Source organism: Rhinolophus ferrumequinum, chromosome 6, assembly GCF_004115265.2.
Source record: "Rhinolophus ferrumequinum isolate MPI-CBG mRhiFer1 chromosome 6, mRhiFer1_v1.p, whole genome shotgun sequence".
Classification (NCBI taxonomy): domain Eukaryota; kingdom Metazoa; phylum Chordata; class Mammalia; order Chiroptera; family Rhinolophidae; genus Rhinolophus; species Rhinolophus ferrumequinum.
The window spans coordinates 71,255,652-71,277,540 of NC_046289.1; the positions used below are offsets into that span (position 1 = coordinate 71,255,652).

A 21,889-nucleotide genomic window follows, 5' to 3' on the forward strand; every position below is an offset into this window, starting at 1 on the left:
ATATAGACAGACAATAAATTAGTAAACAAACAATAAATAAATGAATAAAATATAAATGAGTAAAATAAATAATTACCACTATTGGTAAGAGACAAGAAGGAAATAAAAATAGAAGTATGATAGGGAATAAATAGTGGTAGCATGTGGCGGTGATGTACAGTGATAACATTTTTATTTATTTTATTTCGGTACATCAGTATAGTTGGTATACAATCTTATATTGCTTATATTAGCTTCAAGTGTATAATATAGTAATTTGACATTTTAATACCTTACAATGTGATCACCCAATAATTCTGGTAATCATCTGTCACTGTGCAAACTTATTAAAAAGGGGAGGGGAGCATAGTCAATCACATACGGTACTGATGACTTTTTTACAAGAGCTTCTCTGAATTGGTGACATTTCAGCTAATCTTAACGTAGGAAAAGAGCCTGTGGGGGAATAGAGAACAGCAAATGCAAAGGCCTCCTGGCAGGGAAGAGTTCCAAAGAACTAGAGAAGACATTTGACTGACTGAGGCACAAGAACAGACTAAAGAGATAGTCAAAGACTCCCTTTTCTCACAGTTACCATTTTTTGTGTGTGATGAGAGCACGTGAAATCTGTTCTCATAGCAAATTTCCAGTATTTAATACAGTATTATTAACTATAGTCATAATTCTGTATATTAGATCTCTAGACTTATTCATTCATCCTACATAACTACAATGTGTACCTTTTGACCAACATATCTCTATTTCCCCCACCTCCCCACCCCTGGTAACCACCATTATACTCTTAAATGGATAAAGAAATTATGAGATATACAAGGTCTGACAATGAAGTTCACGAACTCATCCTAGAAAAAGTGCTACATATCTCATTGCTGAATATCACTACAGTCATATTGAAGTACGCCCCTTGGGGAGCTATGCACTAATGCCAGCGTGTAGTCCACCCTTCAAAGCAATTTTGGAACTCTTTTTCTGGAATGGCCATCAGAGCTGTCATCGTATTACTCTTGATGTCTTGAATGTCATCAAAATGTCTTTCTTTCCATATTTCCTTTATCTTTTGGTAAAGAAAGAAGTCATTGGGGGCCAGATCAGGTGAGTAAGGAGGGTGTTCCAATACAGTTATTTGTCTACTGGCTAAAAACTCCCTCACAGACAGTGCCGTTTGAGCTGGTGCATTGCTGTGATGCAAAAGCCATGAATTGTTGGTGAAAAGTTTAGGTCGTCTAACTTTTTTACACAGCCTTTTCAGCATTTGTAAATAGTAAACTTAGTTAATTGTCCAGTTGGTACAAATTCATAATGAATAATCCCCCTGATATCACAAAAGGTTAGCAACATCATTGCAGCAAGTTTGCAAATTTAACTGTTAGACCTAGTATAATTCAGCCTTTAGGAAAAGAGATCCTGCCATTTGCAACAACATGGATGAACCTGGAGGATATTATGCTAAGTGAAATAAGCCAGACAAAGAGGGGAAAAAACAACACTGCATGATCTCTTACATGTGGAATCTTAAAAAGCCAGCTCCTCTTTTAACAACATGTAGTGAATTCCCATTCTGTACTTAATCTGCAGGGTGTAGTATTTAGAGGATGTCTATGGAGATACCTAGGAATACAGAGGCCCTCCATATAGGTGAGTGAGCTACGTAAACTCTCCTCAAGGGAACAAAAGCTTTGAGGGGGAAAAAAGAATCTGTGCAGAAATTCTTCCTTACTAACAAAGCAACGTTCATCCATGTATCTAGCCAAGCTCTCAGTAACCACGTGGAAAATAGTTACCTTGCTAATCTGAGAAATTTAGGGAGACTATCATGTAAATGACTCTAGAGATACTGGGTTACAGTCATACAAGAGACATTAAAAAAAAAAAGCTATCATCTATAACCACTGTCCATTCTCTTTCCTTAGATGAAGATGTGAATATAGAAGCCAGTATCCGATGTCAGAGGGGTAGTGGATGGGGAGAGGGGGTTGTCACTGTGTGAGGGATATAAATGATGAACGTCTAACTATTACATTGTTTTGTGCATCTGAAACTAATAAAAAATGTTAAAAAAAAAAACACAAACTCATCCTAGCCCCTCTTGAAAACAAAAAACAAACAAACAAAAAACCCCACTCACAACTGAAAGAAATGATGTTAGATATAACTCCAATAACATCAGATAGAAAGATTAAGCTTCTATCTGGAAAACTAGAAGAATGGAAGCAAAGGTTGTATTGATGAAAGTTGAGAAAGCTGTTAAAAAAAAACAAAAAACAAAAAACAAAAAACGAGGTTGTTACTCCTGTATTCCTTCTGAGGATGAAACCAGCCCATCTTTATGGATAACATTGCCACCAGTGAGGTATTCATTTAAATAAAAAAGCAAAAAGTGGTTTTATAAAATAAAAAAGGAAAATGTTTATACAAAGATTCAAGTGATGATTTATTGAAAATCCTTCCTCAGAGAAGGTACTTTAGCCTTTCAAACCTGTTGATCATGGGAATATAGTGAAAGCAGTTGAGCGTTAGCTATGGGAAGAGCAAAGGAAACACTGGGAAAAGTGGACTGAAGTCAGGTGGGGGAGGAGGTGTGAAGGTAAGTACAATGGGAAAGTACTAAAGTTTTAGAAATTAGAGATATATGAAGTTTATTTTTAGAGAGTACTCTACCTCAATAAGATCCACAGAGTACATCATTCAAAGAGATATTTTTGTAACAGTGAGATAAGGAATTACATAAGCAAAGTCATTATTTGAAGGGTTTTGTTTTATCTTTACAAACTATAAATGTAGCATATACACATATATTTTTAAATTTTCTCCAAAATCTTCACAAATAACTGTATTTTAGCCAGTGCAGGGTACTTATCTGACTTACGCTCCAGATTGAGAGGCTGCTATAAAGAGCACTGAACAAGAATTGAGAGATTTTGATTTTCATCGTAGCTCAGCCACCAGAATCTGTGTGATGTTGGGAAAAATCTTTCAACCTCCCTCTACAGCTGTTTCTTCCTAAATACATAAGGGATTTTAACTAGAATTTTAAGGAATATTCTAATCCTATAATTCTAAGATTCTATGAAAATAAAAGTGGATTAAGAGTAAAGGTCCTAGAAAGGTAAATTAAGAACAATATGGGTGAGAGGATCGAAGGACAGATAAAAGAGCTTCCCAGACAAGAAAAAGCAAAAGGAGTTCCTCACCACCAAATCAGTATTACAAGGAATGTTAGAGGGACTTCTTTAAGACAAAAAAATAAAAATAAAAAATATGAATAATAAAATGGCAATAACTACATATCTATGAGTAATTACTTCCTATGTAAATGGATTAAATGCTCCAACCAAAAAACCTAGGGTGGCTGAATGAAGAAGTAAACAAGACCCTTACATATGCTGCCTACAATAGAATAAAGGGATGGAAAAAAAGATATTTCATGAGAATGGGGAAAAAAAATCTGTGTTAGCAATATTTATGCCAGACAAAATGGACTTTAAAACTAAAGGTTATAACAAGAGGAAAAGAGGAATCCAGTAGTCCCACTTCTGGGTATTTATCCAAAGAAACCCAAAATACTATTTCAAGAGAACATGTACATCCATATGTTCATTACAACATTGTTTACAATGGCCAAGATGTAGAGGTAGCCCAGGTGTCCATTGGTGGATGAATGGATAAAGAGGAGGTGGTACAATATACAATGGAATATTGCTCAGCCAGGGAAGAGAATGGGTCCTTGCCATCTGTGGCAGCATGGATGGACCTGGAGGGTACTGTGCTAAGTGAACTATGTCAGACAGTGAAAGACAGATGCAATGTGATTTCATTTATATGCAGAATCTAAAGAACAAAATAAACAAACAATACAGAAACAATCTCATAGATACAGAGAACATTTTAATGGTTGCCAGACGGGAGAGGGGTTGAGAATGGGTAAAAGAGGGAAGGGATTAAGAAGTACAAATTGGTTGTTACAAAGTAGTCATGGGGATGTAAGGTATAGCATAAGGAATATAGTCAATAATATTGTAATAACTATGTATGGTGTCAGATGGGTACTAGATTTATTGGGGTAATAGATGGGAGGGAGTTGTGGGACAAGGTGAAAAAGGTGAAGGCATTAAGAAGTACAAATTGGTAGTTACAAAATAGTCATGGGGATGTAAAGCAAAGCATAGGGGAATATAGTCAATAATATGATAATAACTATGTATAGTGCCAGGTGGGTACTAGACTATTCAGAAGGATCACTTCTTAAGTTATATAACTGTCTAACCACTATGCTGTACACCTGAAATTAATATAAAATAATATTAACTATCAACTGTAATTGAAAAATTTAAAAAGATGGGGACAGAGATGAAGGGGAATAAGTGATCCCAATTTCCAAGTATAAAACAAATAAGCTATGGGGAAGTAATGTATAGCATGGGGAATATAGCAAATGTAATAATATTGTGATAGCGTCATATGGTGTCAGATCGTTTCTGGACTTATCATGGTGATCACTTCTCCAGGTATATAAATGTTGAATAACTATTGTGTATACCTGAAACTAATATAATATTGTATGTTAGCTCTATTTTAATAATTTTTTTTAATTTTAAAAGAACAATATGGGTGACAAGGTGAAGGGACAGTAATATAATCACCACTGTAGATATATACAGTACATAAAAGAAATGAATTGATTTTTCCTATTCTGAATACTTCATGCTCATCTACCTCATTCTGTAAGATAGTGAGGAGGCAGTGTACAAAAATATCTTCACCATATAAATGAGTGTGTGGAGCCATGGGACCTTGAGTCTCATAAATAAACTAGTAGCAGAAAAATACCAAGATATAGTAAGTATCTTGATTTTCTATACACATTTTTGCCCACGGTAAATTAAGCAAGAAGAAAGCATTAGGATCAGAGAAGGGCTTATCTCAATCTGAGAGAGTTTTGAAGATCACATGCTGGTTAAGCATTTCTCTTATGATAGACTTAGATATACAGTGTGAATGCCTGGGTTCTTCCACAGCTGACCCCTTACTAGCTGTGTGACCTTTAGCAACTCACTTCCTTCTCTCTGCTTCAATGTGCCCCATCAATGCAATGGAGATAATAATAGGGCCTATCTCATAGGTATTATTGTTAATGAGCTAACGCATGTAAAGCTCAGAAAAATACATAGTACATAGCTCACACTTAAATTATTATTATTATTGTTGTTGTTGTTGTTATTTTCCCTTGCAAAGTAGCAAGTTTAATCGAGAAATTAACATCCTAATATATGATTTCCAAAATATTACCCTCTAATGTCTGTTTATACTTCTCTTTTCTCACTCTACCCCCAACTACTATCCTTGGATCTGGAAGACTAAGAAATCATTTAGGGAAAAGGACAAGAACATCTGACTTCTAAACACTACCATCTCCTCTCATTTTCTCTAGAGTACAGTCCTATATGACTGTTGATAAATCACCATATTAATTCCTCCAGCTACTCTCAGAGGCTTTTTTTCCAAATGCCTGAAATTTTGTATGAATAATTTCTAATAAGCACCATAGAAGTTTGAGTTCCCATAGTAGCACTCTGTTCACATCTCCAATAAAAACTTTAGTCATTGCATTGTAATTTTTCGGTTTATATTTTGGCCAAAATATAACAGAAATGCTAAGCCCCTTGAGGTCATGAAACATGTCTCATTTATGTATGTAATCTAGTGCCTAAGATAGCTCCTGGCACGAGGGTCCTTAATTTGCATTTATTGAATAAATGAATGATTAAACTGATTTTTTAAGTGAATAAATAAATTAATTAATGACTTTGTAGGAAAAATTGTCAAATACTTCCAAATCTAATTATTTTATAATTCATTTGGTGTTTTCTGACTGTGCTTCATGACCCCTGATTTTTGTTTCCTGGAATCTTCTTTCTAAAATATATTCTACCCATATTAATTTAAAACAAGTTTTCTTTGCTTTTTAAGTTTTTTTTTCTTTTTTTCTTATTCTCTTCCTAAGTTGCTACTAACAACTCTAGTCCCTTCAAAATGAAACATCTCAGGCCTTAGCTCCCCCATCGTCTTCACATAGGCCATCCAGAAGATCCATCATAAGTCAAAGTTTTCCTGATTTTATTTCAGGAGTGAATGACAGGATTGAAAATTTTGGAAGACTATTTTTATAATTTGGCACTCTCTGAAGACTGTTTAAGAATGGTTCATCCTGTAAGTATGAGATGACCAAGGTGTCTTCTTAATGCCCTTTTCAGCCTTGGGTTTAAATGCTTTAGTTGCAGGGATCGAGCAAAAGAAAAAATAGTTTGTTTACCAACTCCATGGTCAAGATCTGCTCTATATAATCACCACGTTTTTCTCACACCTTTCCTTACTGGAGGCTTTCTGCTTCTTACCACTATTCTCTGAGTATTTTACATAGTTATTCCTATCATCATATCCATCCCATTGTCTCAAAAATAGAGTGGCTGATGTAAATATCACAACACCATTCTTTTACCTACCAATCACTGTGCCAGCCTTGGTGTAGTCAGGGACAATAGAGGGGGGAGAAGGTGCCTCTTCCTCCGTCCACACAGAAAGCTTTGTCTTCTATATTTTGTTATATTTCGGTTCCTTCCCTGATGTAACAATGAGCTAACTAGCACCACAGGTTGTGACTAAGAAAATCATTCCTCTGGAGGCCAGGTCCAGCCAACTAGGGATAAAAAACCTGAGGGAATAATTTAAAAGTTGGTATGTGCTTCATCCAAGGAGCACAGAAACACAGTATTTGAATTGCCCAGAACAAGTAAGGAAAATGGCAAATTTCCTTGAATTAGGAGTGATAAATATTATGATGTGTGATATGCCCTCTACAATATGATGCACATTTCCAATTTTACTGTCCCAAAGGACTGTATCACTTAGAGATGTTGGATGCTTAGGAAAACGGAAACCTGTCCAAACCCAATATTAATACTACATAAATTGCTTGAACAGTGTACACATGTTGTAATGAAGTCCTTAAGTAATAACTCCTTAATATGTCTGACTTTTATCCAATGTCTTATACACATGTTTAATGATTACTACATATCAGACACTGTACTAGGCACAAGCATACAATGATGAACAAGGAACAGAAGTTATTTCCCTAAATCAACCTATTATTGACTATCCCACCTATGAATCTACAAATACTTGTCTGTATCCCTCATCTAGAAATATTCTACAATAAATAAAAGTAGGTCCTATGTTAATTTTGTTCTATCAGTCTGAACTCCATCTCATGTCTTTCAGAAATTTATCCTTTTATGAAGGGATTGAGAAGTACAAATTGGTAGTTACAAAATAGTCATGGGAATGTGGAGTACAGTATGGGGAGTGTAATCAATAATACTGTAAGAGCTATGTGTAGTGTTAGGAGGGTATTAGACTTATCGGGGGGATCACTTCATAAGTTATATAAATGTCTAACCATTACACTGTATACCTGAAACTAATATAAAATAATATTGAATGTCAACTATAACTGAAAAAAAAGTCACAGGGATGTAAAGTACAGCATAGGGAGTATAGTCAATAATATTATAACTATGTACAGTGTCAGATGGGTAATAGACTTGTTGGGGTGATCACTTTGTGAGGTATATAAATGTCTAATCACTATGTTGTTTTGTATACCTTAAACTAATATAATATTGTTTGTCAACACTAATTGAAAAATAAATGTTTTTGAAAAAAGAATGAAATTTATCCTTTTAAAATTATCTCCATATTATACTCTCAATGACCATACTTGATCTTTATGAAGTGAGGATGAGAATTACCTTTCAATTTAAAAAAAAAAATTGCATTCTCAGTGATCCATGAAAATCTATCAGATATTCTTCCATAAACTACTAAAGCTTTGTGTTTGTTTAAGTTGGAGATGAAAAGACTCAAAAAGGGCTTAAGTTGGAGATGTAGTTTTTTTTCAAGGGCCTCAAAAGGGCAAGTCAGAACAAATGTGTATTTTTAGAGAGTTTGTTAAACACAAAAATTTTCAAGAAGTTTAGCTTATATTCAGATTTAAATTGTTGAAAAACTTCAATTCAGTTTCTTCCAAATTTTTATTAAATGCATATATAGATACACAAATAATAGAAGTGTCAGGTTATAAATCCACTAGATTATCGCAAAAATAGTAGAAAACTCTGCGTCTTTTTACAACTGCTTTTTTATTTGGAAAGCTTCCTAACTCCATTTCCTTAGGCAAGTTCCTGCCTCTGGGAACTTAATTTTTTCTTATATGGAAACTAGAAATGCTAAGAGCATATAAAGGTGTCATGAAATAAAATTGATAAAACATATGTCACAAGCCCAGAACAGAGTCTGGTGCATATTAGGGACATAAATTATAATTATGATAATGAAAAAAATGGAACTGTCAATAGGACTAATAAATAATGTATTCCAAATTCTTGTGGGAATTAACAATGATTAATAAGAAAACAATGCTGAATTATTTTTTAAAAAAATCGATGTATAAAGAAACTTAACGATAATTTCCTTTAATATGGTTGACCCAAAATTTTTCTCTTGTTGTCCATTTAGAAAATCTTTTTCTCAGCTTCACAAAATTCACAAATTGTTATTGGTAATGTCGTGTACAATTTTAGGATTTTTTTTTTGTCACTTCAATTTTTATTTCAACTCTGTGTTTAGATATGCAATATCTTTTTTATTATTATTAGTTTCAGGTGTACAAAACAATGCAATAGTTAGACATTTCACCCATCACAAAGTAATAACTCCCCTCCCCCAATCTATTGCTCCTCTGACATCATATATAGCTGTTACAATACCATTGACTCTATTACCTATGCTATACTCCATATCCCATGACTATTAGGAAATATTGGGGGAAAAGTACTATAGAAATATGCCAAGTAGCTAATGATGAGACTAATTAATGTTATTTTTCCAGATTTTGTGATGCTTGTGATAGTTTAAAATTTATTATTTATTTTGATGTCTATTATTATTCTAAATAAATATAACCATTTATACCTAAAAAAAAAAAATCAATGTAAATTTTAGCACATGGCATCCCCTAGAACTGCTTCATGAAACGAAGAACAATGGAAGAATTCATGGCAGTTGCCCTGGGTCAGAAAACCTGAGTAATCTTATCCTCTTTCCACCTAAGTGTTTTCTAAGAAACAAACCTCATCAGGGTTCCAGTGGAAAGGCAGCCATTCTATTTGTGATCCCCAAAGGCAGAATGTGAAAGACTTTTCTCTAATATCATTCAATTTCTTAATGCAAAGATCCAATATTCTGTTTGTTGAAGCATAGGCCTGTGTGACATCTGGGAATGAGAGGTGGAAAGAGAGGATAGAAGACTGAACTGTTCATTTCTCTTACTCTCCCCATTACCAGCCAGGACGACACCATCTCTCTTACTTGGTGTCCTGGCATCCCAAACATGTCTGGGATTCTGAGAGATAAATCTGTGTTTTTCTCTTCAGTATTCTTCTCAGTTGGTACTTTAGAGTTAGCCTTCCCTACTTTGCCAAATCAGTTATCACACTTTTGCCTTCTCTTTTCCAAACATTTGTTGGAATCGTTTGTCTACATCTAACTTCTGTTCTGTTTTCTTTGTTCTTGTGGGTTTAAACGTTTTTCCACTTTGTTGTTGTTGTTGTTACTCTTATTACTATTATTTAATTTAGGTCATAGGGAAAAAAATGAAAAACTAATGCATACTACCATTTAAAATATAATTTTAGTGCATTTATTATTTATTTTTAAGAAGTTTGGCACTTATAAAAAGGTTATAATGTCCTTTTTACAGAGGAAAGGCAATATGAAAAATAACTATAAGGAAATGCAACAAAATGGTGATAATGTATGGAGAGCAGAAGTGTGGAGAAACCATTTGAAAGAGTTTACTAAAGCTACTGTTACCACTAACCAGCTACTGTTAAAATCTTATTGTCCACCTCCAACTGCAAAGGAGAGACTGGTAAATGCAATATTTTAGTGGAGTCACCATAAATAATGTCAAGTCTCTATTACTAAGGAAGAAAGGAACTATAGGTACAACCAGCAGACTCTGTCATAAGTATATACTGTGCATCCAGCTTTGCACTGTATATGGAGTAAAAAAGAAATATGATACATTATTTATATCCTCAATAAGTTGTGGAAATTAGGTTAAAAAAAAAAAACCAAAAAAACCCAAACCAGGAAAATAAGTGTCTGATACCATTTTATAAAATAAATACAGGAATGCTTAAGGCATAAAGAAAATAAATGTTGGATGAAAATAATCAGGTCAGAATTCTTGAAAAATATGAGTCGTGAAACAAGACCTAAAAAGTTCCTCAGAATATAACTTCATTTTCTGAAGAATTAAGAATACCTAGCTGTTCTCTAACTTTACTAAAACACACACACACACATACACACACACAAATGTGCTTAATCCATTTTGTCCTTTTTAAAAATTGAAAACAATTTTAACTAAAAATTTATAATAGAAATACATCTCCTTGACTTAGTCATTTCAATAGTTCAAATGTCAAATCTTTTTAGTTGCTTTAATGAATTTATTCCATGTATTGCAAAAAAAAATAAATAAAATTAAGATTGCTTTTACTAAAAATAATATAATATAGGGGTGATAGAGAGTATTTAAATTATCCAATAGGGTATTTAAAAATTGCTCAGGACCAAAAACGGTAGACTGTTTCTTTTGTTTTCCTTCCCTATCCTTTGAGCAGTTTGTCAGTTTATACTAACGTCTTCATTGCATGCAGTGTATATTTCTATGTCTGTATTTTCTTCATTTTGTATAATTATCTCTTATGAATCTATTTCCCTTACTATATTATGCTATATTAAAGGAAAAGACTAGGAAAGAACAGAGAGAGAAGAGAAGAGAAGAGAAGAGAAGAGAAGAGAAGAGAAGAGAAGAGAAGAGAAGAGAAGAGAAGAGAAGAGAGAAGGGAGGAAAGGAAGAAGGGAGGGAGAGAAACAAGAAAGCAGCTCCTGGGAAATTAGACAGTTAGACTTCTGTTTTTAGGAGAAATAATCTGATTCCGCAGAGATATCTTTCTCTTGTAACCCCATTCTAAATCATCAAATAATTGTTGACGAGAGTTTGATTTGAATTGAAGGGATCTAAAATAGTTAATGAGATACTGAGTAGAAGTGTTTATTCTCTCACTCTAGAAGTAAGAGAGGGTAAACTTACCAGTATGGAAAGCATTTCCTCTAAGATCAGGAATAAGACAAGGATGGCCACTCTTACCCCTATTATTCAACATAGTAAAGGAAGTCCTAGCCAGAGCAATCAGTCAACGGAAAGAAATAAAAGGCATCCAAATTGGAAATAAAGAGCTAAAATTGTCACTTTTTGTAGATGACATGATTCTTTATCTAAATAAACCTAAAGACTCCACAAAAAAACTATTAGAAACAATAAACAAATACAGTAAATGCAGTATGCAATGTATATTTCTATGTCTGCATGTTCTTCATTGCAGGATACAAAATTAGTGTACAAAAATCCATTGTATTCCTATATACTAACAATGAAATTTCAGAAAAAGAAATGAAAGAAAGCAATTCCCTTTGCAATTGCACAAGAAGAATAAAATACCTAGGAATAAACTTAACAAAAGAATTGAAGTTCCTACACACTGAAAACTACAAAATTTTAAAAGAAATTGAAGAAGACACAAAGAAATGAAAAGATATCCTGTGTTCATGGATTGGAATAATTAACATAGTTAAAATGGTCATATTACCCAATGCAATACACATATTTAATGCAATCCTCATCAAAAGTCTTATGGCATTTTTTTTAAAGAAAGAGAACAACAACAACAACAACAAAAATCAACAAATTTATATGAAACCACAGAGGACCCCAAAAAGCTCAAGCAATCCAGAGAAAAAAGAGCAAAACTGGAAGTATCACACTCCCTGACTTCAAATTATACTACAAAGTGACAATACTGAAAACAGCATGGTATTGACAGAAAAACAGATACACAGACCAATGGAACAAAATTGAGAGCCCAGAAAGAAACCTACATATGTGGCCAAATAATTTTTGACAAAGGAGCCAAAAGCAGCAACAGAGAAACAGAAGTGTTTTCAATAAATGATATTGGGAAAATTGAAAAGCCACATGCAAAAGAATGACACTAGACTGCTATCTGTCACCATATACCAAAATTAACTCAAAATGGATCAAAGACCTGAACACAAGACCTGAAACAATAAATTGCACAAAAGAAAGCATAGGTACTAAACTTATGGATCTTGCTCTTAGAGAGGATTTTATGAATTTGACCTCAAAGGCAAAGGAAGTAAAAGATAAAAAAAATAAATGAATGGGACTATAGCAAGCTAAAAAGTTTCCTCATGCAAAAGAAACAATCAACAAAAAGACAATGAACCAAATGGGAGAAGATATTTGCAAACAACTTCTCTGATAAGGGGTTAATATCCAAAATATATGAAGAACTCATACAATTCAACAACAACAAAAAAATCCAATTGAAAATGAGCAGAAGAACTAAACAGACATAGAAAGAGACTTTCAAAAGGCCAACAAATATATGAAAAGATGCTCAACTTCATTAGCTATTAGGGAAATGCACATCAAACCATGATGAGATTCCACCTCACACCTCTTAGAAGGGCTATTATGAACAAGACAAATAACAAGTTTTGGAGAGGATGTGAAGAAAAAGGAACCCTCATACACTGCTGGTAGGAATGTAAATTGGTACAGCTACTATGAAAAACAGTGTGGAGGTTCCTCAAAAAATTAAGACTGGAGCTACCATATGGCCCAGCAATCCCTCTTCTGGGTATCTACCAAAAAAATTTGAAAACATTTATTCATAAACATATATGTACCCCAATGTTCATTGCAGCATTATTCATGGTGCCCAAGATATAGAAAGAGCTGAAGTGTCCTTTGGTAGATGATTGGATAAAGAAGACGTGCTACATATATCATATATACAACGGAATATTACTCAGCCATAAGAAAAGATGAAATACTGCCACTTGTGACAACATAGATGGATCTTGAGAATATCATGCTAAGCAAAATAAGTCAGATAGAAAAAGTCAAAATCCTATGATTTCACTCATATATGGTATATAAAACTGAAATCAACAAATAAACAAGACAAATAAACAAAAACTCAGACACAGACAGCAACATAGTGGTTACCAGAGGGAAAGGGGGATGGGTGAGAAGTAGAAAAGGGTAAAGGGGATCAAGTATATGGTTACAAAAGGAGATTTGACTTTGGGTGGTGAATACACAATGCAATATACAGATGATGTATTATAGTACATTTGAAACCTATATAATTTTATTAGCCAATGTCACCCCAATAAATTTAATAAATTTTTAAAAAGTAATTAAAAATGATAAGTAAAGATCAATATTAAATTGTTAAAAATTAAAATAAGTATTCCCTACTAAATGAAATGTATGAGATAGTTGAATTTTAGAGACTACTCCTTAAAATTATTAAGTTAGGGATCATTAAATGTATCACCTATTCTGATTTTGCTGTTCTGACAAACTAACTTTTCTTTCAAGGAGACTTGTGACTCCATAGACATTTCATGGCATTCTTTACATCTTCATTTCTCAGAGTATAGATGAGTGGGTTTAGCATCGGGGTAATGGTGGTATAAAACACAGACACAGCCTTATCCAGTGGAAAAGTAGTGGATGGACGGAGATAAATAAAGATACAAGGGACAAAGAAGAAAGTTACTACAGTGAAATGAGACCCACAGGTAGAGAGAGCCTTGCGCCGGCTCTCTGCAGACCGCTTCCGAAGACTAAATAGAATGACTGTGTAGGAGGCCAGAAGAATGAGGAAACACCCCAGGGAAATGAGACCACTATTGGCAACCACCAACATATTTACCAGGGTAGTATCAGCACAGGCAAGTTTTAGGACTGGGTGGACATCACAGAAGTAGTGGTCAATGACCTGAGCATTGCAGAAGGGCAGCTGGAAGGTCGGGAAAGTCTGCACAAAGGAATGGCCCAGGGCTCCTAACCAGGACAGTGATGCCAGCACAATACAAGCATTGGCACTCATGATCGTAGTATAACGGAGAGGTTGACATATGGCAGCATAACGGTCAAAAGCCATGACAGTCAAAATAAAAATCTCAGCACTACCAAAAAAGTGGAAGGTAAACATCTGAGTTACACAGCCCCAATAGGAAATAGTCTTTTTCTGAGAAACAAAGTCTGCAAGCATCTTGGGTGCCGTGGCTGAGGAATAGGCAATATCCACAAAGGACAAGTTACTGAGGAAGAAATACATGGGTGTATGGAGCCGAGCAACAGAAAGGACTGTAAGCAAAATGAGCAGATTTCCTGCCATGATCACGACATAGAAGAGGAGGAATAGGGCAAAGAACATCAGCTGCATTCCAGGATCTTGGGAAAGACCTAGGAATATAAACTCAGTGACGTTGTTGGCCACTTCCATGGGGACCCAAGCAGGACTGGTGGGGTGGCTCTGGTTCTCTGCAAAAATAAATAAATGTTATAAACCATTGTAAGCATGGTAAGTGATTTTGTGTTATATTAGACCTATAGTTCATTTCTTCCAAAAAAAGAATCTAGAGATTATGAGTTTTTTTCTATTGGGTTTAATTTTTTTCCTAATCCTCCTTCTCTCCCCTTTCCTTCTTCCCTCCCTCTTTCCTTCCCTCCCTCCTTCCCTCTCTCTTATATATTAGAAATTCTCCTTGGGATGAAAAAACTTAAATCAATTATTAAATAAATTAATTTTTGAAGCTAGAGATAAAAGCAACAAGTTAGAATTCGAGATCTAATGTTTAAAATTCCTAGCTGAATCTATTTAATATAATATATACAATATAATATATACAGATCAACTTTGGAAGAATAACATTCTACTTAATCAAGTAAGAAAGAATCCATTTCCAGTTTCTAAATTAAGTTGGAAGTTCGATACAATTAAAAAGTAAGTAATTTTTAGTGACTGAGAACAACATATGCAGTAGCTTCCTGCTTACCAAAAACCTATGCTTATTAACCGGCATTACAGGAGTTTGATTCCTAAGCTTGACCTGCATGTGAAAATTCAACCTTGCTTGCCATGAGGAGTGGTCAAACTATACAGAGAAATATTTTTTCCTATGTTGCTCCAAAGAGTTGGAAAGTGTAAAGATAATTGAAATCTCTATTATCCTCAATGAATAAGCTTTGAAAAAGCCCCAGATAACATTCCATCTTTATAAACATAAATGAGAATTAGGAATAGAATTTTCCATACAGGTGATGTCATAAATGGTCGTCAAAAAATAAATGTCTGATAGAGTTTTACAAAATATATACAAGAATGCCTAAGGCATACAGAGAAAACTATTGTATAAAAATAATCAGGGAAGAATTCTTGAAAGAGATGAATCATGAGGCAAGATATAAAGAAGTTTCTTAGGATAAAAATGGCTTTTCTGAATCATGCAAATTACTAGTTATTTTCATCTTTATTCAGAGCATCTCCTTTCTGCATGGATAATGGAAAGAACACTGCTCAGAAGCTGAATGATTTAAGTTTGAACACCCTCAACAACCAGTGACTTTGGCAAAATTTATTTATTTTCTCTGAATCTCAGTTTTTCTCATCTACAGGATGGATGATAAAGTTATTTACCTCACCAAGCTATTACATAAATAAAATGAGATCATCAATGTAATTTTTTTGTATTCATGAAGCATTTGCTTTATAACTTAAATCTATGAAGTGGGATCACTCTAATATGTAGAATGTGTAATTTGATCTGGTCAGCTATTATATAAAAGTTAAATAGACAATTAATAGAAAATATTGAAATTCATACATAATTTTTGTATCTGCCCATTTTCATTGCAGAGATACTATTACTAGTTAACATTTATTAAGCACTTTACTATGTACAGGAATGTATACTAAACTATTAGCATATGTTACTTCATCTGTCCTCACAGCAATATTATAATTCTTATCTCCATTTTACAGAGCACAAAAGTTTGAAGAGTTTAGGTAAATCAACCAATATAACATAGTGAAGTGTCAGTTATTTGAATTGTTGCATTCTGATTCGAGTCCATGAAATACACAACCCCATAAATAAGTGAAATATAGATAGATAAAATGACAAATAGAAAGATGATAAATAGGTAGACAGATTAGATAGATGATTGATAGATGATAGATGGTGATGATGATGATGATAGATAGATAGATAGATAGATAGATAGATAGATAGATAGATAGATAAAGTCATTAAAAAGTACATTTAAAAAATCAATTGCTTCTTATGTGTGAAGTCCTTTGATTGGAGGATATGATCCATGTCCTTCAATCTTTGAATATTCTGTAACAATATAACAGTAAAGCCAAATTATGCTCAGTTCTCACAAATTGGTAAAATTATATGGGTTGAAAAAATATTTAGAGAATAATAGAAAACACTTACATTGTACTTACTATGTGCCATGTGTTGTTCTAAGTGGTAATAACTCATTTAATTCTCATAACAATCTTAGGAGATAGCCTATCATCATTATACCCAATCTAGAGATGAGGAAACTGGAGCACAGAGAGAATAATCTGCCCAAAGTCATAGAGCTAGTGATTGGCAGAGGTGGCATTTGGACTTGGCAATGGGACTTCAAAATGTATTTTCTTAATGAATGTGCATACTTCTGAGTCTGATGGCATCAATGTCACCATTCCTCCTTTCCCATTGAAGGTATTAAACCTTCTTCAATAACCAAAAGATTCCATTTCTGCTAATCATGAAAAGCATGGCTTATTTTTTTTAATTACATCCAGTACTTACAGTCAAAGACTACAATTGCAACTAGCAAGATCATCACAACATACAACATACACAGTTTGGGCCAACTTTGCTCAAATTCAACTTATAATAAGAATACAACAACAAGTGATGTGTATTGACAATCAAATAGAGGAGCGCCACATGTAAACTCACAGCTCTCTGACATAAAAGTAAAGAAGTACAAAAGAATCAAGGACGCCTTTCCAGAGAAGGTCATCAACCAGCGGAATGTTGAAAGGTGACTTAGAGTTAACCAGAAGATAAAGAGGATTTCAGGGTGTGGGCACAGAAGAGTGGACAGGGCAGGGAGGACCTTCCAGAACTAGTGATGAGATATATGGAAAAAAGGGGTGTAAATCATCATAGCGTCCTCTATGGGGAATGCCAACAGATTGATATGATTCAGCACAGAATCTATGAAGGGAAGTGTCAGGAAATAAGGCTAAAAAGGAAGGATTGCTCAGATCACAAAGAGTCTTATGAGTTAAGTTAAGGAGTTGGATTTATCTTGAATGATTTGGGGGATCATGAAGAAAAGTTTATGCCCGTGGCAGGAGGGCAACAGCAATGGGAGATAGTGGAGAGTACTTGTTAAAAAGAACAAGTACACAGAGCTTGACTCTGAAACGCAGTTTGCCTAGGTTCAAATTCTAGCTCTACTGCTTGCTAACTACCATTATGACTCCAAGAAAATTACTTAACTTTCCTTGGCCTCAGGTTTTTCAAGTATAAAATGTAAATAAGAATAGTACATGGTGAAGGGATTAAGAAGTACAAACTGGTAGATACAAAGTAGTCACAGGGATATAAAGTACAGCAGAGGGAATATAGTTAATAATATGGTAGTAACTATGTATAGTGCCAGGTGGGTACTAGACTAGTCAGGGGGATCACTTCGTAAATTATATCAATGTCTAACTACTACACTGTTTACCTGAAACTAATAAAAAATAATATTGAATGTCAACTGTAATTGATTAATTATTTTAAATATCAAAAAAAGAATAGTGCATACCATGTAAGTTTTGTAAATATTAAATGTGCATTACATATAAAGCACCTGGCACACTGTAAGTAAATGTATAATTATCATTGTCCGTCTAAGTGACTGCAGAACATGCTACCTGGAAGGAGAGAGCAAAGCCTGGATTGGAATCATCTTAAGATACTAATCTCTTACCTTGTTCATTTCCTAATTCTCATTTATATGTATTTTTATGCTTGTCAAAATCTTAGAAAATGCATCTACTGTTGACTCCCACCCTCTCAACTATATTCTTTGACTGGAGTAGTAACAGAGTATAGTCCACATCTTTGCATGGCTTTCTTTAAGAGTTCAAACAAGGACACATAACGATGTTCGGGCAGCTGCTGTATTATTTCTGAATGGTGATGATCTAAACTTTATCTAGGATCCCTCTTTGAAGCCCATAAAATTAATCCAAGTCGAAGAGCCAAGATCTTTCTACTATCTTCATTGGGACACAGAGCTTGACTCTCAGCTCTGCCTCTTACAAGCTGTGTGATATTAACACAATTTTCCTCACTTCTATTAACCTCAGAGTCCTCCCCTGTGAGACAGTAAAGACAGCCATGGTAAGGATCAAATTGGTTAATGGACATAAAAGCAATAAGTGATCTGCAAATCTAACTCATGATCATTTTAGTGGTAGAATTTCAAAAGCATCAGTATCATACATGTGAACTCTGTAGACCAGAGCCTCCAAGGAATGGATTATTTCCACTGGTCCTTCCCGATTCTTAAGTCAAATTTGAACTCTCTAGGTTAATACCAAAGAATACATATATACTAGTTATAATGGAGTCGATGCTGTTAAGAAATAAGTTTGCTCCTTTATTTAACACCATAGCCCATCTAAATTATTTCAAATCGAACAAATAGGAAAACTGCAGCTCCCTGAAATCCTCTGGGAAAAATATTTAGTCTTAGTTTCTCCTATGAGCGATTTGCAAAGGGCAGAGATCAAACGTTCTGGATTTCATTCCTAACAACTAGCTTCACAGCAAGCTCTTTGTGCAATTGTGTCTGAGCAAGTTAAGTCTGGAGAAAATCTGCAAATAAGTTAATGTAACAAAATGTAGACTACATTTCACATAGCACCAATATTTATTTATCTTTTCACATAAGAAGTATTTATTGAGCATATTCTCTGTGCCTGGTACTGTGCTATCAATATAAAAAGATGAATAAAACCCTATTCCTCATATAAAGCCATTCATTTTAGAGTAATACCTTTAAATAACCTCCTCAAATCCCCTTAGATTTATGTAAAGTTCTACACTTATATGGGTAAAAAGGATCTTAGAGATCACTTGACTTTATTCCATTCATTTTATTGTTGATGAAAAAAATGAGGTGCAGAGAGGAATTGAATTATCTAAGTTTCACTGTTAGTGGTAAAGTTAGGATTAAATTCCAATTGAAATAATATTGATACACACTTTAAACTGTGACAAACTACTTCCTGAATTACTTAATGGAATTATTAGAACAGACGTTGTAAAGCAAGTGAAAGATTTGAAAATTCCTCTTCATCCTTGAATAAGATTTGAATCAATAAAAATTGCCTTTTTCTCTTTTACCAGTTGTTAATTTGTCATTCCAGTTGGAAAACTTACTCCAGCTGTCTTCTTGAGTGTGGTTCCACGACATGGATTTGGACAACCTGAGATCTTCTTGGATCAATAAAACTTTCTGAGATAGAAATGTGATCTATATCCAGATATTCACACTAAAAAAATGAGATCTGTATGGTGATACTTCTTTTATGTATATGCCACATTTCACAGAAAGGATAACACCTACAGCCTAAGAAGCGGTCCTGAGTTTGTTCATGTGTCTCCTTTCTCTCTCTCTCTTCCTCTCTCTCTCTCTCTCAGGATTTTATGAGTTTATAGCCATGCCATGTCTTCTGATCTAGCTCTGCAAGAACTTCTATGTTCCTGCTGCCAAGAAACCATCAGTAATCTGCCTCATCACAACCCTGAGGGAATTACTAGGCCAGTGATTCGGGAGCCACCGGAGAGTACTGTTAGGGAGAGGAAGTGCAAGTGTAATCCCCACTAGATGATTCCTCGTAAAAAGTATATTAAAGGCTACTTGGTAAGTAACTAGTTAATAAATGTTGAGGCCATTTCCACAGTTTTGCACAATTTACTTGAGAAGAGAGACGGTGATGTTCAGTATCATTTTATTAAATCACTAACCCAACAATAAAATATTTGCTTACAAAACTATTAAATATTTTACTTCATTTTAAAGTTTGCTGAAACTCAAATTGGCAAGCAAAATATTTAATTTAGTGGCGCTGTGAAGATACTGCCTCAGTCCTATTACATCAGTGGTTTTCTATGGGATTTATGTGAAGAGGGCTTGACTGAAAATTTTATACTCTTAAATTGAGTATAAAATTTATCACTGAATTACACTATAAATTTACAGGTCAAGCCTAAAATTCTGGGTGTTTGAATGGTACAGCCATACAACAGGAAAAATACGGTAAACGAAATAATATTCACCTTACTAGTAATTTTCTGAGGCAAAAAGGATTATGTTGCAGCGTAAAGTGCTTTCTGTTGTTGTTGGCAAGTTCATTGTTCTATGACTCTCTAAGTTATCAATAAAGGCCCTGTTTAGACAAGGAAATGGCTACTGTGGCAGTCCTGGTTTTACTGGGTTCTCTACTCAAATTCCTTTTAAGATGAAGAACTATGTCACATGATTCTCCTTTTCTCTCTTTTTTCCTTATCTTGTTTTCTCCTTCTTTCCTTCTTTCTTTCTTTCTTTCCTTCCTTCCTTCCTTCCTTCCTTCCTTCCTTCCTTTCTTCCTTCCTTCCTTCCTTCCTTCTTTCCTTCCTTCCGTCAAAACTATATTTATCCAGACAGAACAAAGACAAACACTACATGATATCACTTATATGTGGAATCTAAACAAGCCAAACTCGTAGCAACAGAGGGTAGAATGGTGGTTACCAGGGGCTGGGGGAAAGGAGAATTGGGGAGATGTTAAAGGGTTCTAACTTACAACTAGAATAAATAACTTCTGGAGATCCAATGCACAACATAGTGATTACAGTCAACAATACTGTATTATATACTTCAAAGTTGCTAAGAAACAAGATCTTAAATGTTCTCACCACAAAAAGAAACAATAATCACGAGACATGATAGAGTTGTTAGTTAAAGCTTATGGTGGTAATCATGTTGCAATATATAAATGTATCAAATCAACACTTTGTACACCTTAAATTTACACAATGTTAGATGTAAATTATATCTCAATAAAAAATATTAAGCATTTATTCTTGGCTGGGCACTGTGCTGGATAGTCTAGATACAAAGACCAGTGAGTAATGGGCAGCCCAATAAGTGAAAACAAAAAGGGGTCAAATATATGGTGAAGGAAGGAGAACTGACCCTGAGTGGTGAACACACAATACGATATACAGACGATGTATTATAGAAATGTACATTTGAAACATAGTTTTACTAACCAATGTCATACCAATAAATTTAATTAAAAAAATCACAATATGGTGTTATGATGACTAAAGTATAGTATGCTATGAAAATTCACATAAAGATCAGTTAACAAAACTCTATAAGGACAGGATCAGAGATGACTTCCAAGAAGTTAATACTCTTAATCGGGTATTGAAGGTGAAAAGTGGGTAATTCCAGCAGAGAAAGCAGCATGTTCAGAGGCATAAAGGTATGGGGAAACTGTAAATAGTTCAGAGGTTCATACAATGGGACAAACAGGGACAGTAAGTGGGGTCTAGGACTGAGACTTGGTCTCAGAACAAGCTTAGTCACTAGAACGAGGCCCAGGGTTTAGAACGATACTGTAGCAAAGTCAATAATATGGGGATTCCTAGGTATTATCCTAGATTTTCTTATCCCCATTCACACCCCATTCTCCCACAGATTTCCATGGTAATATTTGTACCAGAATGTGCGACAGGATAGAATTTACAGATGAAAACAGAG

The 21,889-nt window shown here is 34.4% G+C and overlaps 1 protein-coding gene across 1 annotated transcript; it reads right to left on the reverse strand.

Annotated features, from left to right (window-relative positions):
• Positions 1 to 13,595: 13,595 nt before the first annotated feature.
• LOC117023154 (olfactory receptor 4S2) lies at positions 13,596 to 14,522 on the reverse strand. Its single transcript, XM_033107634.1, has one exon. The coding sequence runs from the start codon at positions 14,511 to 14,513 to the stop codon at positions 13,596 to 13,598; it is 918 nt and encodes a 305-aa protein (XP_032963525.1). The 5' UTR covers positions 14,514 to 14,522.
• Between the last annotated feature and the right edge of the window lie 7,367 nt (positions 14,523 to 21,889).

Excerpts from the sequence above, each read along its gene's own strand:
- LOC117023154 (XM_033107634.1), bottom strand. The coding sequence starts at position 14,513 with ATGGAAGTGGCCAACAACGTCACTGAGTTTATATTCCTAGGTCTTTCC.